Source organism: Peromyscus leucopus, chromosome 5 (genome assembly GCF_004664715.2).
Source record: "Peromyscus leucopus breed LL Stock chromosome 5, UCI_PerLeu_2.1, whole genome shotgun sequence".
Classification (NCBI taxonomy): Eukaryota; Metazoa; Chordata; class Mammalia; order Rodentia; family Cricetidae; genus Peromyscus; species Peromyscus leucopus.
Genome location: NC_051067.1, coordinates 125,910,306 through 125,936,700, shown reverse-complemented (window position 1 = coordinate 125,936,700; position 26,395 = coordinate 125,910,306). Strand labels below are relative to the sequence as shown.

General features: G+C 45.8%; 2 protein-coding genes across 2 annotated transcripts; one reads left to right on the top strand and one right to left on the bottom strand.

Moving 5' to 3' along the window:
- Positions 1-17,371, bottom strand: Spata33 (spermatogenesis associated 33). The gene is made up of 3 exons (XM_028880891.1): positions 17,217-17,371; positions 16,959-17,129; positions 1-228 (listed from the first exon to the last, which is right to left on the bottom strand). The coding sequence occupies exons 1-3, from the start codon at positions 17,251-17,253 to the stop codon at positions 17-19; spliced, it is 420 nt and encodes a 139-aa protein (XP_028736724.1). The 5' UTR covers positions 17,254-17,371; the 3' UTR covers positions 1-16.
- On the top strand, positions 17,324-25,823 carry Chmp1a (charged multivesicular body protein 1A). Its single transcript, XM_028880892.2, has 7 exons — positions 17,324-17,531; positions 20,365-20,384; positions 21,441-21,518; positions 22,383-22,529; positions 22,891-23,019; positions 23,662-23,849; positions 24,314-25,823. Exons 1-7 carry the CDS (start codon positions 17,525-17,527, stop codon positions 24,333-24,335), a joined length of 591 nt encoding a protein of 196 aa, XP_028736725.1. The 5' UTR covers positions 17,324-17,524; the 3' UTR covers positions 24,336-25,823.
- The last annotated feature ends 572 nt before the right edge of the window (positions 25,824-26,395 follow it).

Sequence of the window (26,395 nt, the reverse complement as noted above, 5' to 3'; positions counted from 1 at the left end):
TACCGGGAGCTCTCGTTTATTCTGTGTGGTGTTCATTATAGGCTGCTATTGTGCTGGGGCTCCTGTGTCGGTAGTAAGGGCCCCAATCAGCATGTTCCTGAATGGTTCTCTGATCTTCACTGTCAGGGATACCATAGCTGATTAGTGTCTCATTTGAGGCTCGAGTGATGATGATCTTCGGAATGACATTTCTCTTCTTGCTCGACTTTAGTTTTGTATCAGGTTTGTCTAGAGGGAAGAAAACATCCATCCATTTAGTGGGTGTGTGGAAACTTCTTCCACGATGAAGACAAGGCCTGTCTTAGATCCCAGCAAAGAAAACAGATTCATGGCCAGCAGGAAAAACAAAACAAAACAAACTGTGTCTGATGTTTTGATTCCAATACTCAAACATATTCACAGCTCACAGGGGCAGCTATGAGTACTAGGTATACTCATGCAAGGAAGAAACAGAGGAGACTACATTTCATGAGCTGCAGGACAGCTTCAGTCTGACAAGCACAGGGCACTACATTCCTTTGAGTCCTCAATACAGACAAGCTAGGATCCCACCAACTCTGAGGTCTCTCTGTTCTTGAACTGTCAATTTTTGCTTGTTTGTTTTGTTTGTTTGTTTGTTTGTTTTAGAGACAGGGTTTCTCTGTGTAACCCTACCTGTCCCAGAACTAGCTCTGTAGACCAGGCTGTCCTCGAACTCACAGAGATCTGCCTGCCTCTGCCTCCTGAGTGCTGGGATTAAAAGTGTGTGCTACCACCATCTGGCAATAGTTAGTTCTTAGACTGGCCTTTTCCCCAGATCTGGGGGCATGTCATTTACTAACTTCCAAGTGCTTCCACTACACACCTCCAGGAGCAAATGAGCAGAGAGGATTTTAAATGCCTACCCGAGTCACAGTGTGAGCTGCTACCTGATGTCTACCACTGCAGACCTGGCTATTCCCAACACACACGCTAGTCAGACCTTCAGGACCTCCAGATTTCCTCTCTGAGCCAGCCACTCTCTCCCCATCAAGCTGCCTGATCAGCTAGAAGAAAGTGATCTACCTCTGAAGTTAGAGGGCTCAGGTCTCCAAAGAATTCCAACTTGTAAAACCTTTCTGTTCAGAACTTTATGGGCCAGAATGTTCTAGAAAGAGGCATTCCTGATACTGTCCACATTTTCACATACTTTCTGAGGTTACAGGAAGTATATAAACCCCAAAAGCCATAGGATACGTATGTTAAATGGTAAATACACAAACAGGCCAGGAGGTAGAGGTGCAGCCTTTAATCCCGGCAATCCCAGGAGGCAGAGGCAGGATCTCTGAGTTTGGGGTCAGCCTGGGCTACAGAGCGAGTTCCAGGACAGTCAGGGCTGTTACACAGAGAAACCCTGCCTCAAAAACCAAATAAATAAATAAATGAACAAACAAATAAATAAATGTTGAGCAAGGCATGGTGGTACACACCTTTATTCCAAGAACTGGAGGGGGCAGAGGCAGGTAGATCTCTGTCAGTTCAAGGCCATCTTGGTCTACAGAGTGAGTTCTAGGCCATCCAGGGATACATAGTGAGATCAAAATATTCACAAGTACAATGCATGCATAGCACACATGAGTCCCTGTGTTCAACCCTCAACTCCCACCACACAAAATCATATACACAAAAAATAGCTGGGTGTGGTAGCATAGGCCTTTAATCCAAGCACCTGGGAGGCAGAGGCAAGAGGATCTCTGTGAGTTCAGGGACACCGTGGTCTACACAGAGTTCCATGCCAGCCCAGGAAGCATAGTTATACCCTATATCAATCAATCCATATCATTGAACATGGAGAAGTCAAGCTTGTGCCTACCTGGAGCCTTTACCCCACTAACCCGTCTGTGGTACTGGATGGTACTCCTCACACCACTAAAGGAGAAAGGTAAACACTAATCCAGCTACAAACTCTTCCATCAACAATGGTGACCTGCATGCAAGATGAGCTAGTGCAACAGTGGCACAGAGCTTGAGGGAGCAACCAACCACTATCTGATTGGATTTAAGGCCCATCCATGAGATGGAACTCCCACTGACACTGCTCAGGTGGCCAAGAACATGAGACTAGATTGGCCAGGAATCTAGGGGCTAGATTGTAGGGCTAAATACTGCTGCTTTCCCAAAGGAACATGGTGGGGGGAGAGCCTAACAACATTCTGTCATGCTCGATGATCCATCTTGCTCAGTCATCATTAGAGAAGCTTCCTCCTATAGTAGATGGGAATAAACATAGAGACCCACAGCTGCACAATGTGCAGAGAATGAGAGACATTGGAACACTCAGTCCTAAACTGAATGTCTCCATCAATTCACTCTCCTCAGGACTCAGGGAACCCTGTGGAAGAGGAGGTAAAAAGACTGTAAGGGTCAGAGAAGAAAGAGACGACCAAGGCAACAAGGCCTTCTAAACACAGCAAGACCAATGAACAGGTGAATTCACAGAGAATGTGGCAGCATGCACAGGGCCAGCACAGGTCTGAGCCTGACAGGGGTCCCAGCACTGAGAGGGGAAGTAGACAAAAGCCACATTCTTAACCCAGAAGCTATTTCCAGTTGATAATTGCTTGTAAATGAGAAACTAAACTTGTAAATGAGTTTTCTCCAATGGAGCCTCACTGGATATGACAAACTACTCATAAGGCTAGGTTCCATGCCCAACAGTAGATGGCCAACACAAAATGAATCCAGTGGCATTTCTGGAGGTTCTTTGTCTCATCATGCTTTGTCAGGGCATTTTAAAATAAACAAAAAACAAAACAGCAACAACAAAAACCTTACAATTCCTTTGTGTGTATATTATAGTTTTTATGAGATTTCTATGTGTGTATATGTGTGTCTTTCTGTTTATTTATGTTTCTTGAACTTTTCTTTGGCTCTTTTTCTTCTGTTTATTTTGCCCTATTACAGTTTGTTTGTTTTTATGTTATCTATTTTTTTTTTGATGTCTGTTTGTATCCTAATCAGAAGAGAAAGAAAGGGTGTGGATGTGAGTGGGTAGAGAAGTAGGGAGGATCTGGGAGGGGTTAGGGAAGGGGAAACCATAATCAGAATATATTGTATTAGAAATATATTTTCAATTAAAAATATAGGAAATAAATAAAACAAAAATAAAATACTGCACATGCTTGATTCATGAGCTTCCAGATAGATCACATTCCTATACCATCCATGGAACAGAGGCTGTTCTTTTACCTGCCTTCTGGGCTGTACACACACAGCCCTGGGCTCTATGCCTATTTGGGGTTCCCATCCTTTGTGTGATCAATTCCATTTGTTGTAAATAGTTTATTTCTAATTTTATCTCTCCCCCCCCTCTCTCTCGTGTGTGTGTGTGTGTGTGTGTGTGTGTGTGTGTGTGTGTGTGTGTTACTTCTTTCTCATTTGCTGTGACCAATGCCTGACAACAACTTAGGGGAGGGGTATATTTTGCCTCATGGTTTAAGAAGGGATACAGTCCACCATGTCTGGCAGGTATGGCCACGGGAGCATGAGGCTGCATTCAGTGCTTCCCCCTACACGCAGAGTGAATCTTATGTAGTTAACCCTATCTAGAAACCTTCTCACAGACATGTCCAGAGGTTTGTCTCCTAGGTGACTCTAGAGTAGTGGTTCTCAACCTTCCTAATACTGTGACTTTAATACAGTTTCTCATGTTGTGTGACGCCAAAACATGAAATTATTTCTTTGCTATTTCATAACTGTAATTCTGATACTGTTATGAATCTTAATGTAAATATCTGGTGTAAATGGAGTTTCTCTGTCTTGCCCTGTTCCACAGCCACTTCCAAATAATCACTCAGAAGCTTATATTAATAATAAATGCTTGGCTGGTAGCTCAGGCTTATTACTAACTAGCTCTTACCATTAAATTGACCCATAATTCTTACCTTTGTTTAGCCACGTGACTTGGTACCTTTTCTCAGTATAACATTCTCATCTTGCTTCCTCTCCATCTGACTGGCAACTCCTGACTCTGCCCTTTCTTCCCAGCATTCTTACTCTAGTTGCCCTGCCTATACTTCCTGCCTGGCTACTGGCCAATCAACATTTAATTAAACCAATTTAAGTTTAAACAAATCTTTACAGTGTACAAGAGGATTATTCCACAGCATTCCCCCTTTTTGTCTAATTAAAAAGGAAGGTTTACCTTTAACATAGTAAAATTATATACAACAAAAACAGTTATTAAGTAAGAATTACAGTAACACAATCTAATCCATTTTTATTTGGCAAAATTAGAGAAAATAATTATCTCTCTTATCTTGGTGAGTCCAAAGTTTTGTATCTAATTTACTTTCTATTATAACTAAGGAAACTGTAATTATAACTATTTAGTCTTCAACTTCATCAAAGACCCCAGAAGGGTGAAATGTTGCCTAATGACAGGGACCTCAAGCTGGCTGGACAGTCACCCAAAGTTCCTCTGCATCGTTGAGGCATCGTACAGGCCTAGCATGTCTGACAGACCTTTTTTGGAAGCAGGAAAATTTGAAGGACCGTCTTACCCTGTCTTGTCAAAGTTCAGCAGTCACTTTTCTTTATGTTCTGTCTGTCCAGATTAGACAGTATACTAACTGTCAGCAGCTGAGGCAAGGGCAGTCTTTTTGTCCACATGGCTAGCTTTTGTCATAAACAAACAAACAAACAAACAAACTAGGGGTTGGGGATTTAGCTCAGTGGTAGAGCACTTGCCTAGCAAGCACAAGGCCCTGGGTTCGGTCCTCGGCTCTGGAAAAAAAAATGAGTGATGTAAAAAAACAAACTCCATATGGAGTTTCTTCAATGCTCATCATCTTCTCTGGAGTAGATTTGTGCTTCTAGGTGCAGACATGTCTCACTGTCACAAAAAGCCTAAGTTATTAAGACATTTTAAATGTCATATTCTGTAGGTCTTTGAAGTGTTTGAAGAGTACCTATCTGAAATATATCTCTGTATACCAAGAAAACCTAACTAACATGACTCTACGTTGGCTATTATAGATGACTATTAATTTGTATTTCTTAATTATATATTACATTTTTAAATAAGCTGCATAAACTTAATACCCTAAACAAGAATAGAAATATACATACAGTATGACAAAATTTACTTTAAATTTTTATCAATAAACCAAAATCCATAACAATGTAAAATATTTTGAGATTAACAGGTGTTTTTGGATTAAAGTAGAGTCAATAATCTGTCATTTTCCCCATCATTTCTATATCATATCCTCCTTTCTTTTTTAGAAAGAGATTGACTATGACCAATAACAATTTGTAACTAACCTCCCTTTAATGATAATAAACATCCATAACCCATTTTTTGGAAATGTAGGCGTAGTTCTCTAGACCACTTCTTGCTGATTGGCAGCACTGGTAATCTTTGGGAGACCCTGAGAAAATTTAGGATTATGGTCAAGTCCTGACTGGAGTATTCTGTGAGGCTGGATCATCTCAGCCAGCAGCCTTGAAGCTGTTCTGGATGAAGGATTCTGAAGAGATTGTAACAGAGGTGCTCTGAGACATTGAATCATCTGGGCCATCCACTTCCATTGGAGATTTTTCAGGGGGTCTTCCTTCATCAAACCTGATTTTTCTCAACCTAGAATGAATCCAGAGCCTCTCATTTCTTGTGGAAATAAAAGCAGAACCTCTTTTCCAAAGTAACATATCTTTTGTCTTAAATTTTGAAGTCAAGATATTTTTAAAATATATAGCAGTTTTCATAATATATATTTAGCAGCTTTCATAATCAAATGTCTCTCAGCAGTTATCATTTGTTCATTAGCTGGCAAAATAATTAAAGACAACACAATAACAAACAGTATCTAGACTTCCTGTATATTTTCCATTTTTATGTGGTTTTTTTTTTAAGGATTTATTTATTTATTATGTATACAGTATTCTGCCTGCATGTATGCCTGCAGGCCAGAAGAGGGCACCAGATCTCATTATAGATGGTTGTGAGCCACCATGTGGCTGCTGGGAATTGAACTCAGGACCTTTGGAAGAGTAGACAGTGCTCTTAACCTCTGAGCCATCTCTCCAGCCCCTCTATTTCTTTTTTAAGGACTTTCTCTACCCTTATTCTTTTCAATTTCAAGCCTACTCATATTTTTAAACACACTGTGTACCATTTAGAGGCATTTTTCATCTGAATGTCCTTATTGTACATCTGTAACTTTTTCTGTGTGCATGTGCAAAAAACAAAACTGTTGTGTAACTTAGATCATGGCATACTGGTGCTGATTCCTCCCACTTGGTTCCCTGAGAGTCTAGTCTTGTGGTGGAAGCATGTTTACCATCAGCTCTGGGAGGTTTCCAGGTCCATGCCACCACTGAGTAGCCACCAGCTGCTTATAAACACCATTTAAGTGTTTGGCAGCAGGGCCTCTCAAAAGAGCCACCCATTTTTGCAGCTAGCACTGAGCCAGGAAGCTGTCTCTTAAAGGAGCCATGCCTCTGTTCACCACCAGCAAGCAGAGCCCACTAGAGAAAAGGCAGTTATCAAGAAGCTGTGTTTTACTCATTTTTGTATGTTTAGAAACTTTTTGTTAAGCTTTCTCAGGTTTTATGTGGAACTCTTGCCCCACACTGGGCGCCATATGTAAACAGTTTTTTTCTCTGTCCTACCTCATTCCACAGGTGCTTCCAAATAATCACTCAGAGAGTTATATTAATTATAAATGATCAGTGAATAGCTTAGGCTTGTTACTAGCTAACTCTTACACTTAAATTAACCCACATTTCTATTTATACTTTGCCACATGGTACCTTTTCTCAGTACAATATTCTCATCCTGCTTCCTCTGTATCTGACTGGTAACTCCTGATTCCACTCTTCCTCTTCCCAACATTCTTAGTTTGGTTGCCCCACCTATATTTTCTGCCTGGTTACTGGCCAATCAGCATTTTATTAAACCAATTCGAGTGACAAATCTTTACAGTGTACAAGCAGGTTATTCCACAGCAATCTGGTATGCATAATATCTTATATGTGACCCCCCCCCCAAAGGGGTTGTGACACACAGGTTGAGAATCACTAGTCTAGAGTCTGTCAAGTTGACAGTCTTAACCACCACAACTTTACTGGACAGATTATTAGAAGTAGAACCTCTGGATCAAATTGTATGTTTTCAAATTGTGGCAAGTATTATCAAATTAACTGGAAGAAGGGACATGGTAGCACACACATGCCTGAAATCTCAGCATTTTCAATTCCAAAGCCAGCCTAAGTTACCCAAGAGACCCTTCCTCAAGCAAAAAGCATCATATTGGAGCTGGGATGTAGCTCCATGGCAGACTGTATTGCTTACCATGATTAAGGTCCTAGGTTCAATCTCTAGCACCAAAAAAACATATCAATTTATGTTCCTGTCAGAAGACTATAAATAGAGCTGTGTGAGGTAGCTAAGAAAGTGTAGACAGGAACGGCAGAAGTTCAAGGTCATCTGTGTAGCCTTGACTGTCCTAGAATTTGCCCTGTATACAGGCTGGCCTCAAATTCAGACATCCACCTGCCTCTGCCTCCTGAGTGCTGTAATTAAAAGTGTACCACCACTGCCCAGTTTTTTATAGAAAGTTTGAGGCTAGCCTGGGATACATTAGGCTCTGATACTGTTTCAGAAAGACTACAAGCTAAAAAAAAAAAAGTTCTCAGTTGTTAATTTATAAATCATTTTACCCATCTTAATTTTGCCGTACGCCAGAAGAGGGTATCAGATCTCATTACAGATGGTTGTGAGCCACCATGTGGTTGCTGGGAATTGAACTCAGGACCTCTGGAAGAGCAGACAGCGCTCTTAACCTCTGAGCCATCTCTCCAGCCCTACCCATCTTAATTTAATGCTTTTAGTTTGTTTTGTGACATTTTTCTTTCTTGAGATGGTCTCACTCTGTAGCCAGGACTGGCCTAGAACCCACAATTTTCCTGCCTTAGCCTCCCCAGTGATAGGATTATGGCTATGAGTTACCATTCTCGGCTCTTTCGTTTTCAACCGTTTTTTAGTTTTATGCACATGACTGCTTTGTTTGCATGCATGTCTTTGTATCATGTGTGTTGCCTTGTGCCTGTGGAGGTCAGAAGAGGGCATAAGACCCACAGGGACTGGAGTTATAGACCATTGTGAGCCACCATGTGGTTTGTACCATGTAGGAGATTCAAACTGAGATCATCTATCTGGAGGAGCAGCCAGTGTGCTCTTAACCACTGAAGTGTCTCTCCAGCCCCTAGTTTCTTTTTAAGTTTTTTTAACCGTGTGTGACAGCTGGTTCTTTCCCTCTACCCTGTGGACTCCTTGGGTATCACTCAGGTCCCCGGGCTTGGCAGTCAGTGCCTTAACCTGCTGAGCCATCTTGCCAGCTCCAGTTTGTTTATTTAGAACAGTGGTTCTCAACCATCCTGATCCTGCGACCCGTTAACACAGTTCCTCATGCTGTGGTGACCCCCAACCATAGAATTACTTTTGCTGCTAATTCCTAACTGTAATTTTGCTACTGTTATGAATCATAATGTAAATATTTGATATGCAGGAGAGCTGATATTCGACCCCTATGAAAGAGTCATTTGACCCCTCAAAGGGATCAAAACCCACAGAATGAGAAGTGCTGATTTAGAAACATGTGCCGGGTGTGATGGAACACACATCTTTAATCTCAGCACTCAGGATACAGAGGCAAGTAGATCCCCCATATTTCATTATGTACTAAAGCTACAAAATGAGACTCTGTCAGAGAGAGGGGGGAAGAAGGGGCAGGGTATCACACATCATTTTTAGGGTTCTTATTTTTCTCTGTGTGGTGGTTGTGTTTCATTTATTTTCTTTTTTGTTTTGTTTTTGCCATGTTAGGGTTGGAACCAGGGCCGACATGTGCTAGGCAAGTATCGTACCATTGAGCTACATCCTAACCACTAGGATTATTTATCTATCTAACCATGTAGCCCAGGCTGTCTAGAACTCAAGATTCTCTTGCATCTGCCCCAGAATGCTGGGAATATAGACATAGCACCTGAATTAAGATTCTTGCTATACAATACCTGCACCACTTATTTAATTTTTTTGAGACAGAGTCTTACTATGCACCACCATGCCTATATGTCCCCCACTCTCTCTCTCCTCTCTCTCTCTCTCTCTCTCTCTCTCTCTCTCTCTCTCTCTCTCTCTCTCTCTCTCGCTGGGCAGTGCCTTATTAATGCTAGTCAAGCATTTTATTTTTGAGCCACAGTGCCATCCTTAGCTATTTTATTACTGCATAACAAATTACTTCAAGGTTGGTGGCTTTTATCCATGCCCATACTTTGTCTTTGTGCCCCAGAAATTCAGGCACAGCTTGGCTAAGATTCTGCTCAAGGCCTGAGTCTACATTCTCATGTACAGATTGGATTAGGGTCAGAGTTTCTTTGTGGCTCAAATACTGAAGTCCCATTTCCCCCGATTGCTGCAAGCTGCAAAAATATATGAAGTGGGATTTCAGCTGATTATGACAAGCTAACACCTGGAAGAAGTCAAGGGCCTTCCAGAGGTCAAGCTGAGGCTCAAGGTGATATTGGCTTTTGATTGTTAGCCATTTCCTACTATAAGTTTCTCAAGTGCTGTTGTGGCTTTTCCATCATTTATTGGGTACCATTTCCCCTCTACTAAAGGACTATTTAGATAACCTTCTGTGCAGTAATGAAGCCAGGATTCCTAATTTCAGGCCTTTCTGTCATTATCATCATTAGTGGCATCCTGCCATGACCATATCCAGATGGATTAAAGTATCTTATCTGAGATACCTCACCACAGATTCTCTAAGAACAGACTTAAGCATACAGACTGTTTGAGAAGGCCTGGCAGATGTGCTAATTAAGCTTAACTTTTTCCCTTTCCAAAGTCTTATCTCTAGTTTTAGATCCACCCTTAGCAATTAACTCAGAACTAAAGGGTTCCAACTTACAGGTACATCTAGCTGTGACAGAAGTTGCCTAGTCAAGTTGCCTAGCGACCGAGCACACTCCCCTCACCCCCTGTGCCCTGCCAGAAACTGTGGGAGCAGAGATAGCTTAAAGAGATAATGTCCATGGGGATAAAAGGCAGTTTTATTTTCAGAGAGGGACGAGACAGAGAAGAGATAAGAGAATGGAAGAACTAGATGGGTAAGAACTAGAGAGGAACAAACTGAAACGGGGAAGAACTAGATTGAAGGGCTAGAAGAGAGGACTAGAGGAACGAGATGGAAGATGAGGAAGAGCCAGATGGGGAAGAACAAGATGAGAAAGAAGGAGATAGAAAAGGAGCTAGAATGGGAAATAACTAGATGGATGAGAACCTAGATGAGGCGGAGCTAAGATGAAGGAATTAAGATAGAACTTAGAGGGGACAGCAGATTAATGTAGAGAGAAATCAGGCAAGAAAGGAGCTAGGCCTGAGAGCAGAGTCATTGCTGTCGAGAGAGAAGTGACTGAGAAGAATAAAGTGAATGGACTAAAGAGTTTCGTGTATGGAGATTCATTTCTTATTGTCAAAGATTAAATTATCAACTGAGTGTAGATTCTTCCTAGACCTTGGGAGAGGACTATTGAGGGGCTGGACCCCCATAGTCCTCTTTACCCGATAGCTATGATCAGGGGTTGCTGGAGCTTCCAGAGGCCCACAACCTCTGCCTGTGATGGTGGGGGCTGTTTTAAAATAGGCTTCTGCTATGTATCTTTATCTGGCTTCAAACTCGTGAGGATCTTCCTGCTTTAGCATCTAGAATGCTGGAATCACAGGTGTGCACTCTCAACACCCAGCTTGTTGAGTAAATAGTGAGTTCCAGGCCAGCTACATAATGAGAATTTGTGTAGAAAAACAACCCCAAAAAAGAAGTTGTGTCTGTCTGTGACTTTTTAGAAACATGCTGAATTGTATTTTTCTTTTGTGTGCACATGTGTGTATGGGGGGCACACATGCCATGCTGCAGGTGTAGAGGTCAGAGGACAACTTTTAGTTCTGTTTCTCTTCCTTCACCCTTGTGGGGCCCAGGGATTGAACTCAGGTGGTCAGGCTTAGCACCAAGCCCTCTACCTATCTTCCCTACCTCTGTGACTTCTAAAGGCTGCTGTGGTCAGGTTGTGTATGCCCAGATAATCTCCATTCTGATTAAGTTAAGGTCAACTGAAAACTTAGCCATAGCAATGGCACTTCTTCCTTTGGGCAAGTTCCACCCTACTCAAGGAGAGATCACACAGGGTTGTTCAATGGAGGACAGGGATTTGAAGGTTGAACCACACTGTCAGACTGACTTCAAGAAAGATGGGTACTTCTAGCCTGTCAAGGTGGTGCACACCTTAGATCCCAACACTTGGGAGGCAAAGGCAGGTGGATCTCTGAGTTTGAGGCCATTCTGATCTACAGAGTGAGTTCTAGGACAGACAGGACTATTTAGAAACCCTGTCTTAAAAAATCAATCAAACAAACAAAAAAAAAAAAAAAAAAAAAAGGAAAAGAAGACAGATAGGTACTTCTACAGTGTCACGGAATACCTGATCGTACCTGATCTGATATTTGAGATGTTACTCTGGCCTCTCATATATATTGCTTTTAACTTTTTTTTTTCCAAGATAGGGTTTCTCTGTGTAGTCCTGGCTGTTCTGGAATTCACTCACTCTGTAGACCAGGCTGGCCTCAAACTCAGAAATCTACCTGTCCCTGCCTCCCCAGGGCTGGGATTGAAGGTATGCACCATCACTGCCTAGTGCTTTTAACATTTTTTTTGAGGCAGTCTCAGACATCATCTGGATTGATATGAAGCTGAGGTCTGTCTGTGTCAACCTCTTGACTGTTGGGATTACAGGTGGGAGCCACTAAACCTGGCCACAAAAGATTTCTCACTGTTTGTTGAGTTTTATAGTGTTTACAATATTTATAGTATTTGGACAGATTTTTTGTGGCATATGTGTGTGTTTGTGTGTGTGCTTTTTGTTTTGTTTTGAGACAGAGTCTCTATAGTCACAGCTGACCTGGAACTCAAAGAGATTTCTCCTGCGTCTGCCTTCTCATTGCTGAGGTTACAGGTGTTGCACCATCATGCTTATTGTGAGTGGATGTTTTTAGAGTGTGACATGTCCTTCACTACCACTTATGATGCCTTCCTTTCATTCAAGGCTTAGAAAGGTGCTCCTCTTTGAGGAACACAATTCAATTAGTTGAACTCATGCTCTTCCTGCTTCTAACCCCAAGTGCTGGGGTTACAAGCATGCAGTACCAGGAGTGTTGTGCAGTACTGGTGATGACCCCCAGGACAAGCAAGCTACCAACCCAGCCACACACCCAACTTCTCCTTTTTTTGGGGTTGTTTTTCTATACAAATTCTCATTATGTAGCTGGCCTGGAACTCACTATTTACTCCAATCTGGCCTCAAACTCACAATGATCCACCTGCCCCTTGCCTTCTGAGTGCTGGGATTAAAGGTGCACTACCAAGTCCTACACAACCTCCACTTACATTTTTTTAACACTTTATGTGTATTGTTATTTTGACTGGGTACAGTGCCTGCAGAAGCCAGAAAAGGGCCGGGATCCCCTGGAACTGGAGTTACAGACAGTTGTGGGCTGCCATGTAGATGCTAGGAATTGAGCTCTGGTTCTCTGGAAGAGCAGCTAGTGCTCTTAAGCGCTGAGCCATCTCTCAGCTTCTCCCAAGCCCCACATTTTATATTCACGCTTACTCTTGTGAAAATCATCTGTATGTAGCAAGAGGTCACACTCACATCACTTATCAAGTGTCAATTCTCTTGTGTAAGTTACATAACCCTGCTCTTTTCTGCTGGTGTTTTGTGTCAGTATTCTTGTATACTTACCCCCTCACACACACACTCCATTATTCTCCCTATTTTCTACAATTGGTATGCTTTTCTTATACTGGATTGTAATAATTAAATTGTAACTTTTATATTTTTAATTTTTTATTTTTTAAATACTCAGAATTCAGACAGTTGCAAAAACAGCAAGAAGTGGTCCCATGTTCCCTTTGCCCAGATTCTCCAGTGGTAGCATCTTAAATTAGTACAGTATCAACATCAGAAATTGACATTGGTCCAGGGAGTGTACAGACATATGTCCATCTATGCACATGTAGCAGCTCCTTCTGAATAGGACATAGGATTCTTCCACCACAGAGGGCCCTTCCTGGTGCCCCTTCAGGTCACACCTGTTCTTGTTCTTTTACCCCTAACACCTGGTAACCAAGTCTGTTATCCATCTCTATAATTTTGTCACTTGGAGAGTATTCCCAAGAGAGTGATACAGAATGTGAAACTTTGGGGGTTGCCACTTTTTACTCACCATAGTTTGGGTTTGTTTTTTTAATGGTGCTGGAGGTGGGACCCAGGCCTTCAGCATGCGAGGCAACTGCTCTGCCACTAAGCTATACTCCAGTCCAGAATCAATTATTATTATTATAATATCCAAACTGACTCTTAAGATGATCCAGCTCAGATCTACAAATTGCCTTTAGTTCATGAGATACTTATAACAATCCCCTCCTTTTCTTTTTAAATTTTAACGTGTATCTGTATATCAGATTATGGATTTGTGCATGAATGCAGTACCCACAGAGGCCAGAAAAGAGCTCTGATCTCTTGGAACTAAAATTAAAGGCAGTTGTGAGCCACCCAACATGGGTGCTTAGAACTGAACTCAGATCTTCTGGAAGAGCAGCACAAGCTCTTACCCATTGAGCCTCTCTCCAGCTCCTTTTATGTCTTTATTTGCTGAAGACATTGTGTCATTTGAGGGCATCGAACTACCAACATTCTATAATAGGCTGGTTGTCAATTTGTGTTGTGCTAATCTTCTTGTGTATATTTGTGGAATTTTCAATGTAAAAATACCTTAAACATACAGATACAGTATGTATAGTATAACACACCCCATCTACCAGCTGCCACAACGCCTTTCTTTTTTCTTTTTTTCTTTTCACAGGGTCTTAGTATGTAGAACAAGCTGCTTGGAATGCATGACCCTCCTGCCTTGGCCTTCTGAGTCCTGGGATTATAGGAGTGCTCTATAACTGAGGGCCAAGCTTCTTCTTGACTCCACTATTTACCCCTTGTCTGGCTATCCGGCTGTATAACAACTAACTCCAAAATGCAGCAGCTCAAACAACTGCTTTCTCACTGTTGTGGGTCAGGAACTCAGGGCAGGCTTACCTAGACAGTTCCCACTTGAGGCCTCAGAAGTTGGTGCAGTGGGCTGTGTCCTTGGAAGACTTATCTGGCCTGCAAGTGCTGCTGCCAGCAACAGACTGTGAAGCCTCAAAGGCCAGACCCTATAACTACTTCATGTTCACTCAAAGGTCCAGACACCAGGATGCCTAACTATGGTCCATCTCAGAGCCTCACAGATGGGCGTCATGGGTCAGTTTTGCTTTGTTTTGTGTTTTGTCTTCATGTACATATGTGTACCATGAGCATGGCTAATGCTCACAGAGGTCAGAAGAAGGCATTGGCTCTCTTGGAATTAGAGTTGCAAATGGGTGTTAGGAACTGAACCTGAGTCCTTTGCAAGAGCAGCAAGTGTTCTTAACTGCTGAGCTAACTCTCCAGCCCCGATTTTATTTTGAGACAAAGTATCACATAGCCCAGGCTGGATTTGGAACACTCCATGTTATGACAGATCCCCTTGAACAGATCCTGCCTCAAGTGTTAAGATTATATGCATAGGCTACCATCCCTGCTTTTATGTAGTGCTGGTGAAGGAAGCCAGGCCTTTGTGCTTTGTGCATGGTAGACACTCTACCAACTGAGCTATATTCTTAGTCTTCCCCCTTTTTGAAAACACAGGGTTTCACTATATGTCCAAGTCAGTCTCCTGAGTTGCTGGCACTACAACCCCATGCCCAACCTGTTCAGTTTTACAGTCATTTCCAAATGGACATTACAGCTCATGCCAGTAATTACATTACTTGGGGAGCTAAAGCAAAAAGGCTGTGATGAGTTCAAAGCATTTCATAGAAAGGGAGTCAGAATGTATATGGACATGGACATCTGACATCATGTTCTGAGGGTCCCTCCAGGGTCGCATGTGCGAGTGTCTTCTTCCTTGTTACTGCTGAGCTTGCTCCATCATCTGTTACTGCTGAGCTTGCTCCATCATCATCTGTTACTGCTGAGCTTGCTCCATCATCTGTTACTGCTGAGCTTGCTCCATCATCTGTTACTGCTGAGCTTGCTCCATCATCATCTGTTACTGCTGAGCTTGCTCCATCATCTTCTGTTACTGCTGAGCTTGCTCCATCTTCTGTTACTGCTGAGCTTGCTCCATCATCTGTTACTGCTGAGCTTGCTCCATCATCTTCTGTTACTGCTGAGCTTGCTCCATCATCTTTTCTTGACCGGTCCTCACCGGCTTTTCTCTTCATGTCCACCTGCTTTTCCTCCAGAAGTGATGCTGTGTGACAGGTCTCACTGGTGGCTTTCAAATGGGTAGTTCCTTGCTGGCAAAGTCTTGTCTATTCTGATATCATAACGCTCCTCCGGCACTTCATAATTTGTAGAGCTGAACCCATCTTAGAGAGGCTGGGCAGGTGAAGCCTACCCCAGAAAGATTTCCTTGCCAACAGCAAAGCAAGGTCCCAAATCTCTCTTAAAAGTCAGTGTAATCTCCTGTGCCTATGACACCTGCAGCCTTCCCGATACCTTGGCACTGTGAAGGAAGACATCCCCGACACTGAGGATGCCACAATGAATCATGAACAGTTCTTGATGCCAATGACATGCTGTTGAGTGAACACGGTGGATGCCATCTCTGACCCTTCTTTGATCAGACATCAAACCATTTGGTGAGAAAAATCTTGTTTAGTTGGCTTTTCTGTAATTAGCTAAAAGCACCCCGAGGGACAGGCATCACTTGAACCCCATCTTAGGCCTGCAGCCATTGCTATGGCCTTCTATCCTCAAATGAAGGGGTTCCTGGGTTTCAGTCCTAGCACCTGGATTTCAAACTGCCTCGGGCTGCATAGCATTCGAAGGTCTCATGGTGCCTGTGTCTGATTCACAGAGACTGCTTCTGCCTGTGCCCGGACAGTCCTCTCTCATCCGACCCATTGTCCAGCCCCATCTTTCCCCTGCATCTCATCAGAGAGCAGGTTCTACACTTTCTACCTCCAATCTTTCTGAATGTCTACTGCCCCTGCTTCTCTGGTTCCCAGCAGATTACAGCAATGAGCTTGGGGTAGGTCCCCCTAGGGTTCTGTTTTTCATACTGGCCTCCATTCTGGAAGCAAAAAGACCTTTTCCAATGCATACAGCTCCTAATACCATCTTTGTCTTAAACCCTGAACAGTTATATCTCCAACAATCTAGGTGATATAATGATGGAAGACTCTGTATTTAGGCTTTGTCCTGGTTTTGTGGTATCACCAATTCCACAAGGAAGGTGTGGCCACATTGGGCTGCTATAAAATGAGTAAATATGTCAAACTGTTTGCCTTAAGGAAAAGTGGAATTGGCAGCAAACTCACTTTCTGGATCTGCCAAATGCTATGCTTGAGTTTGTACAAAAAGAAACACTTTTGTCCCATCCATGATCCTTTCTTCCTCGGAATCCCTCCCACCTTTGTGCCAGGCTGAGGAAGACCAAGCCCTCCTCAGGAGTCACACTCCAGCCTGGACAATCACCCAACGTCCTGCTCCAAGCTGTAACACGCTGAAAGAATCACAGTGGAACCAGAGGTCACCCAACCCTTCTGGGGGACATTGTATGGATCATTCAGTAAGTTTCTTCTTAATTTTTTTTTCCTTCTGAAACTCTCCGTATATACAGGATGCCCTTGAAATCCCTGTTATAGCCTACAATGGACTCAAACGATCAAGCTTAGTTGTGCTCTTGTTTACCTTACGGCACCAAGAATCCTGCATATTTACCTCCTGTATCATTAGAGCCTTAGAAATGGGCCCCATCCCAGATGCCTTGACGTGACAGGTCTCCTCGGGTCTCCTACCTTCAAAGGAAGAGGAAGAAGGCCTTGAGTGCTTGGATGGCCCTGACGTGAACAGCAGGCTGTCAGCCGGATGATTCAAGGCTTCCTTCTCAGAATGCCTGGACTCCTTCTCCATTACTTTCTCCTTAGACTTTGTAACAAAACTGGTAGAGTTCTTCTTTGGCTCCTCGACTGAAACACACGGATAATCAGTTAGACCAACAACCCCAAGGACGCCTGCTCGGAGGGCGGGCCTGGCCACCAGGCGGCGCCCTTTACCTTTCTTCTCTCTGGGTTTGCTTTTGGACAGGCCCATAGGTGACCCCGCCGCCCCAGCCGGCGGCCTTGGGGCCCAGTCACCCTAGCGACTCACAAAACCAACACTCCGCTTTGGGCGCTCGTTACCATGGCGACTGCGCGCCGCGCCAGACGTGCCCGAAGCCCCACCCAAGGCTCGGCGCCGTCTTCTCGCGAGAGCAGGCCGCGCGACCGGAAGCATTAGCGACCCCGGAAGTCCTCCCGGGCACAGCTGGTCCGTGAGCTCTCGTTCCCTTCGCGGCCCCGAGGGGGGCACTACCCGACTGGCCATGGACGGTAAGGGGCCGTCACCTACTTTGGGTTCGGAGCGGGATTCTGCGGACACCCTGGCCTCAGCCCCATAACCCAACCGGAACGGTCCCCGGCCTCAGCCCCAGACCCCGCCCCTGGGCCTGGAACCCACTTGTCTTGACCCTATATCCCGACTAGGACCCCCCTCTGGCCTCAGGTCCAGACACCGACTAGGACCGGCCCTCGGGTCTACACCCCACACACCGACCAGAACCGATCCCGGTTTCTGAACCTTTACGTCAGAGCTGAAACCCTCTGCTGGGCTTCGATCCCGCAGTCCCAACAGGAACTACCTCCGGGTTCTTGACTGCAGATCCCAGCCAGTAGCTACCCCTGGGTCTTGTTCCTTACCCAGATCTCCCCAGGCCTGGACCCCAAACCCAGGATCGAATCCCTGAATTTTGTACAAATGACCTCAGATCTAATCCCTTCTAGCCACCTCCCCATTTGTTTTGTTCCTGCCTTGGGGACCCTGGAATATTGTCAGAAGGCACCAGAAGAGGTGGTGGTTTCATATTTTGACCCCTGAATAGTACCCAGAGAAATAGGAGTAATTCATATACGAAGGACTTCAAGTACCAAGTAGTAGGCTGTGGGTTCCCTCCTAGCAGCTCCATGATACAGGAGCTTCATGTCCTATTCCACCCCGACCCTTATAACAGGTTGGGAGGGAACCACCCCCAGAAATATGACTCACTCCCACCTACCAGTGTTCTGAGACTCCCAAAGACTCATTAGTGGACATTGCAGGTTTTGTGGGCTGGTGTGTAAGTTTTTGTTTGTGTGAGAAAGTCTTCCTATGTAGCCTTGGCTGGCCTGGAACTTACTATGTAGACAGGCTGGCCTTGAACTCAAGAGATTTGCCTATTTCCGCCTTCCCAGTGCTGGGATTGAAGGTGTGCACAGCTGTAATGGAGGTTTTTGTTTGTTTGTTTGTTTGGTTGGTTGGTTTTTTTGAGACAGGGTTTCTCTGTGTAGTTTTGGTGCCTGTCCTGGTTCTCGAGCTGTAGACCAGGCTGGCCTCAAACTCGCAGAGATCCACCTGGTTCTGCCTCCCGAGTGCTGGGATTAGAGGCGTGTGCCACCACTGCCCGGGCTTATAATGGAGTTTTAAAAAACTGTTTTCCAAAATGTAGAAAGCGATGTCACTGTCATGGCGGAAATACATGAGAATTCTATCCTTGGGTTCCTTGGACAGAAGATGTAGTGCTCCAGTGTCTCAACAATAAAGAGTTTTTGCATCACAGTTCATTCTGCTCTTGAGAGGGAACTTTTTGTAGCTCACATCAGGTTTCTCCAGCTTTTTGTTTTTCAGAGTCCGGTCCCACTGGAGTCTAGATGAAAATACAGGCTGGGATGGGAGGGATTTGGCCAGTGTCCTAACGCTAATGAGATGACTGCGCCACACCTGGGTGACACTCCTCCTGTCACTGTGTCAGGCGACTTTTGTACCAGTCAGCTCTGGCAGCTCTGGCCATAGCTAGTGCTTGCACTGAGCTGTGGTAGATGGTTAGTCACACAGAGTTCACTGTACCCCAGCAGGTCTCTGCTGGGCCTTGTTTTGCATTTGCAGACCATCAGTGCCTCCTTCTGGACTGGTAGGGTGAGCCTTTTCAGGAATCAAATATCACAGCACTCTGTGATGTGTGTCGAAACAGCCAGTTACCTGGTGTGGTGGCTCACAGCTGCAGTTCCAGTCTTAGGCACTAGAAACAGAAGGATCAGGAGCTCAAAGTGTCCCCATCCTTGGCTACCTAGGGAGTTTGAGGCAAAATCCTGCCTCAAAACATCGAAAATAAATAAATAAACAAGAAATTGTGTTTCCCTGTCTCAAGTTTGTGAATGAATAGCAGGTTTGGCTAGCAGTTAATTTTTAAAAATACATTCGGATTCCTTCCTTGGCTTAGTCCAGTTAGGGACAGTGCGCTGGGCCTGATGCTGTGGCTTAGAAATGGCATCTGTCGTGGAGTAGTAACCTCTTTGACCTAAGGCTGACCACCTTACCCGTTTTATCTACTGGCCTCTGGCAAGATAAAGGAAAGGCTATGCAAAACCAACTGTTGGGGCCTGGAGAGATGGCTCAGCCATTAAGAGCACTGGCTGCTCTTCCAGAGGACCTGGAAGCTCACAGCTGTCTGTAACTCCACTTCCAGGGGATCTGACACCTTCACACCAATGCACACAAAATAAAGTTTTTTTTTTTTAAAACAGAGCCAATAAAGACTTTTTAAAAAAAACAAAAACAAAAACTGTTAAATACTAAAGATTAAGTTTAGTATTAGCCGGGTGGTGGTGGCATACATCTTTAATCCCAGCACTCAGGAGGCAGAGGTAGGCGGGTCTCTGTGAGTTCGAGGCCAGCCTGGTCTACAGAGTGAGTTCCAGGAAAGGCGCAAAGCTACACAGAGAAACCCTGTCTCGAAAAACCAAAAAAAAAAAAAAAAAGTTTAGTACTAAAGACAAAGAATGCCATGTGTCTTTTGTAAAGGTGAGTGACTTGTAAGCTGCCATCTCCATTCTGACTGTGGCCAAGAGCTGCATGCATTACCTTATCTATCCTTAAAGTAACCCTTTGAGGTTGGCTGGTGCCGTTCTTGTGGTGAGGGTCTTTGTTGGTTGGAGCTCTTGTTCTAACTAGTCTGTCTTCTGACTCCACTGTGGGGCCTCCCAAATGCCCCAGGCAAGCCCCATCCATGTCTGTCTCCTGTGGGCCAGCTCCTAGCATCTTCAAGTACCTCACTGGGTCCTCTTGCTTAGTGGATGCGCTACTTGTTACATTTTTTAAAAGGTCTTAAGCTATTTCTTTCTGTCTTTGCAGATACCCTGTTCCAGTTGAAGGTTTGTACAAAACCACCATTCCCTAGTCCTGTCCTGACAGCTAGTGAGTAAAGACAAGAATTACAGCGGCGCTTGGAACCCAGATACCCAAAGTCATGGGCAAATTATCACTGAACGACTGCCACGCAGGGCTCAGACTGCTGACCAAAGACAGGATCATTCTTTGGTTTTGGCTAAGTAGAAATAGATCACTCAGACTTGTCTGTGATGACTAAGTGTATTATCTTTAAGAAACACAACTGGAGTGGTCTGCACATGGCTTGATGTTTTCATAAACATTTAAAACCACAGGCTGGAATTTAAACACACTTGAAGAATTGTATGGGCAGCTGAATGTGCCTCCCGGGGTGATGTTTGTACCTACCTTATAATCTATGGCATATTTCTGCCACTTTAAATGCCTTACAAATGACAGTCAGGGTTAACTATATCTTGTTTCTTTCTCTCTGGCTCCAAGGGTCTGGGCAGGAGTGAGGTTACAAGCTGCTGAACCTAGTTTGTGTCACCCTGAAGCGGGGCAGTGTTTGAGCCTCGTTTACTAGTGGCCAGGATCTGGTCTCCAGCCCTGAGTTATGTTGCCAGAGGGGTCGTGAATATGTTGACATCGTTTTCTCTTGGTGGTAAAGAAGTGAGGAAGCTGTATATGCAGGATTCTCAATAGCAGCCCTGCAGATCCACTACTCAAGTAGCCTGGAAGAGGTTCTCATGTGGCTTTTCTGTGAGTTCAGCCTTTGAGAAGCAGGAACAGAGTTGGTGAGAGCTGCCTTGATGGCCTTCCACTCTAGAAGAGATGTTAGAGGTGATGGACATTGTAGGAAACCTATTGTAGCCTCCTCCTTGCACACAGGGCCTCAGAACTGGGGGAGGGGGCAAGTTTCTTTCCTGATTCTGTTGTACTTTCTCACAGCCCCACCGGAGTCACCAGGACTTACATTTTGAGGCTTTGTGCCTTATTCGCAGGGTTGGTGAAGGAGGTACAGAGGAGGAGGTTCAGGGAACAGGGCCTAGAGGCTGGCCTCCACCTGTGCATCTCAGGCTGTTATTTTTTCTGTTTAGTTCACAGCAAAGCAGCTAGAGAAACTGGCCAAGAAGGCAGAGAAGGACTCCAAAGCCGAGCAGGCCAAAGTAAAGAAGGTGTGTAAGTCCTCTGGTTTGGGTTCTTTCCCCCCATGCCCTTTATTTTATTTTACTTCACTTATGTTATTTTTGAGATTGGGCACTGTGGCCAGGCTAACCTCAGACTTGAGCTGCTCCTGCCGCAGCTATCGATTGGTAGGACTACACGTGGGGACCACCACACCCAGCTTTGTTTCCCTCTGTGCTGCCTTAATGTCTTCTTTTGTGCAAGACACTTGCTACGTTGTGATTTAGCCCTCACTGATGCAGAGTATGGATGCATTCGCTTTCATACCTGAGACAGGCAAGCACGAGGGAAGGGTAATAGCCCTCCTCCCCTCCCCGCCCACAGAGATGTCCAGAGCAGAACAGGTGCATGGCCATCACTCTTCCTTCTTCCTCCAGCATCCTCAGTCTGCAGGTGCGGCCTTCCGGCTGTCCCTGCTCCAGTGTCGTCATTTTTAACTGGCTTTCTTTCCTGTTGGACTACTGCCTGGAGTGTCAGGATCTGGGAGAGGCCTTGATGTTGGGGGTGGGCTCCGTAGGGGTGGGCAGAGGTGGAACTCACTGGGCTTTTAGCAGGAAGGGGTCCTCTGCCTAAAGATAGACAGAACAGAGGGTGAAGTAGCATGACTGGTATCAGGGCAGACCTTCGGCTAAATCTTGTGCAGCTCTTTAGTGTTGCTTCAAGGCAGAGTAGCTCCAAGGCTATGGTTCTTGCTAATGACACACTGCGTTTTTACAAAGCTCATGCATTTCTGAGGATTATACCTGGGGAAACCTGAAAACCTCCTACCCTCCCCAGTGGCAAACCATACCCTGGAGAGATACGCAGGCTTGCTTACAAATGTTCCTCCATGAACATTTCCCTATGATTTTTAGGCCCTTCAGCAGAAAAATGTGGAGTGTGCCCGTGTATATGCTGAAAATGCCATCCGCAAGAAGAATGAGGGTGTTAACTGGCTCCGGATGGCCTCCCGTGTGGATGCAGTAGCCTCCAAGGTGCAAACGGCTGTGACCATGAAGGGGGTAAGTGCTAGACCGTGGTGCCATGTGGCCCGCATATGTTGTAGGGTATACTGAGTGGAAGGAAGCTGGACCAGCAAAGAACCTAGGCATCAAGGAGTACTGGACACAGGAAGGCCTTAGAAAAGCCTGGATCCCATAGCCTCATCCCACAATAGACTGGAAGTTACATGGACCTCTTGGTTCCACATCAGAGATTCCCTTCAAAGTTGAGAGACCCATAAAACACTGTGTCATCAACTGCATTCAGTAGCTGTGTGCTGAGACTCTGGGGTCCCATCAGAAAATTCTGATAACCTGTCCCTCGTTTGCAGCCCTTGACTGTCTTTATCTCTGTTCTTGTCCCTAATCTCTTCTATCCCAGGTGACCAAGAATATGGCACAGGTGACCAAAGCTCTGGACAAGGCACTGAGTGCCATGGACCTTCAGAAGGTGTCTGCAGTGATGGACAGGTTTGAGCAGCAGGTGCAGAACCTGGACGTGCACACATCGGTAGGTGGCCATTGTAGTGTGGCTGGACAGGGTCAGGGTGGCTGGACTGAGCTGGACAAGACCTGGAGAAGGAAGGGGATGGGACGCCAGCCCTTTCTGGGGATAGACAAGCACATGATAGACAAGCACACAGGAGTGCAGAATAGTCCCTGAACCAGGTGGACCCAGAGGTGGAACTGGTTGGATATGGGCCAGGAAGGGCCAAGGGGGCCAGGCAAAGCTTCCTAGAGAGAACCCTACGAAGAGAAAGCAGTGTGGAGAGAGAGCCAGAACACAATGGGGTTAGGGAGACGGCTCAGGACAGGGTGCTCCTTGTGCAAGCCTGGGGGCCTGAGTTTGGGTTCTTAGCATCCACATGAGAGCTGGGTGCATGCGAGTCTTAGTGCTGGAGCCAAGACAGATGAATCCCAGGGCTTTGCCGACCCGGCAGCCTGGCCGAAATGGTGAACACTAGGTTTAGTGGGAGGCCTTGTAGAACGCAGGATGGAGAAGACACCTGATGTTAGCCTTTGGCCTTCACATGAGCACATACGTGTATGCATGGGTACACCACACATGTCCACAACAAACAAAACAACTGTAGTGTGCTTTATGGTGCCATGGGCTCCGTGGCCATATTGCTCAGAATGACCCTCTCCTCAGGTAATGGAGGATTCTGTGAGCTCTGCCACCACACTGACCACACCTCAGGAGCAGGTAGACAGCCTGATTGTACAGATTGCTGAGGAAAATGGCCTGGAGGTCTTAGACCAACTCAGCCAGCTTCCAGAGGGTGCCTCCGCTGTGGGCGAAAGCTCTGTGCGCAGCCAGGAGGACCAGCTGTCTCGGAGGTACGACCTACGTGAGGGAATATCGTAATACTTGCTCTAGTGTCCTGTCTAGGGGGAAGGTTCGGGACCCTAAGGATTTTGGTGGCTGGAACCCAACATGTGCAAAGTCCATCACATTTGATGGGACTGTTGGGAAGGCGGAGGGAGAGCCCTGTGTCTGCAGGGACAGTCCCCTTACATCAAGATGCTGCAGTCAGGCCTCTGTAACCAGCAGTTGGTCCCAGATGTGTGACCACACATTCGTCTACACACAGCTCACTGGAGAAGGGAGTTCTGTGCCCTCCCAAGAATGTCACACTATGTGGCTATTTCTGGCATCTTTCCACACATTATCCCAGGACAACTTTGAAAACCTGAGTCTAAGTGGGTCCTCACTTCTGGGTTCACGTCTAGCACTTGTAGACAATATTTTAAATACCTCTGTCCTTTGCCTTTCTTACCAGAATCCTTTTTGTTGTTTCCAGGTTGGCTGCCCTGAGGAATTAGCCTGCCCTTGGCGGGTGCCGCCTCCTTGTCCTGTGATGTACTGGAGGCTTCTGCCCCACCCTGCGCCACTTTCTCCAGCCCTTCAGAGTTGCCTTGGCTCTTTTCCAACCTGTCAGGCTGGCCGCCTTAGAACTGAGCCTTAGGGTGAGCAGTGGCCTCTGTCCTGGTATTGAATTTGCACAAATGTATGGGTGACTTTTGTGACTGTGGGCCACAGCTGGAAGATGGCAAGCTCTGTTTTGTCCTCTGGCTGCGTGGAGTTGGCAGGGTTGGCCAGCAGATGTGTGGACTTGCGCCCAGTGCTTCGGGGCCTTCTGATTCCAGTGACTGCTCACCTGCTACCTGCTGTGGCTGTCAGGGTCAGAGCCGCTCCCTTGCCAGACAGCTCTTGGGGCCCTCTCCCCCCACCTCTGCAGACAGGAAGTCCTATTGTGTGACAGCCCTGAGTGGGTTCCTGTGGACTTTGGTGTACCAGAGATGGCCAGTGCCACCAACATTGACTGGGGACCTTTACAGATGGTTACTCTTCTCCGTCTTCCCAGGGCTGAGTTCTTGGCTACCACTGCCAGCTGGCTGAGTCTGCCCAGGCCTTCTTCTGTCCCTCAGCTCCCTTCCCCAGCCCACAGGAACAGAACCGGTTTCCACTCTCAAGGGCAGGTGTTCCCTCCCCAGAGTTTCTCCCTTCCTCAGCAGCTGCCTCTGGAGGAAAGGACTTGGGGCTGGGCGGTCTGCCTCATGGCCCTGGGCCTCCATCCAGGCCTCTGTAGAGCTGCTCACTCTTGAATGTGAGTCCCCTGACTCCTCTGTCATTTTAGATATAGGCTGCTGCCTTTCTGCCTTCTCCAAGGGAAAGCCAGGGTGGCTTGCAAAGGGGACCTGGGACAGTCCCCTTTGGCTGTGGTCAGCTCTTTACATCTTTAGCAGTGGGGAAGCTGGCGGGAAGCAGGTGATGAGGCTGATGGAGGTGGCCTGAAGGCTGTGTGCACAGGCTGCTGTTTTATTTTTCTGTCTCCTCAAGTTTACTCATGTTCTTGAAACTCGTGGTGATTTTGTTCTTTTGCCAAAGTAGAAAGTACACAGCAGATGGGGTGTGTTTGTCCCAGCCCTCTTCACAGGCCGAGCAGTGCATACTACCTACAGGGTTACACAAACTTGGAGACTTTACCTGGACTCCCTGTGTTTGGTCTTTTCTGTTCTGCACTTTGGGGCCCCTCAGTGTTCCACATTACAAGTTGATGTTGGGGTTGGGGGCTGGAATTGTTGGCCCTGGGTGTGGAAACCAAGATACTAACTACCCACAGGCCCCTCAGGCTCCCTGAAATCAACCTACATGACAGGTGTCGAGAGTAGCTGCAGTCTCAGGAACAGCCTGTGAGCTCCCTGGGTCCTGGAGGGTGCAGGATTTGTGGAACACTAGTAGATTTGGGGTGCTGGGTTGGGTTCCTCAAAATGCTGTCGTAAGTAAATAAATTGATTGTTGGAGAGTTTCTCAAGCTTTGCTTTGATGTCCTGGGTAGGGCTCATGAACTGTGGGCTAGACCCTATGAGATTATCCAGTGCCCCACCTCAGGAGGAAGTCAAGAACGGGTGGGGATGGTGTCCCTGGAGGCCTGGTTCCAGGGGGAAGGGGGAGACATGGGTGAATGAAGAGTTTCAGGCTACACATAGTAGTGGAATCAGAATCAAGTTTCTGAGTTAAGTACTGAAGTATTTCCTATTTGAGATGCTTCCTTTTGGCTTCTGAACCCCTTCAACCTGCTCTCTTTGGTCTCAGCACATCCTGCTTCCCAGCTTCCCCTTCACTGAAGGGTTCCCAGGCTCCTCTGCCTTGGCACCCAGTCATCCCTGATTCATTTTAGAGGGGAACAGTACTTAGAAACTGACCGTGGGCCTGGGGATGACTCCCTTGTCAGAGTGCTTGCTGTGCAAGCAAGAAGTCATGAGTTTGGATTTGTCATGTTAAAAAGCCAGGCATGGGCTAGGCCATGGTGGCGCACACCTTTGATCCCAGCACTTGGGAGGCAGAGGCAGGCAGATCTCTGAGTTTGAGGACAGCCTGG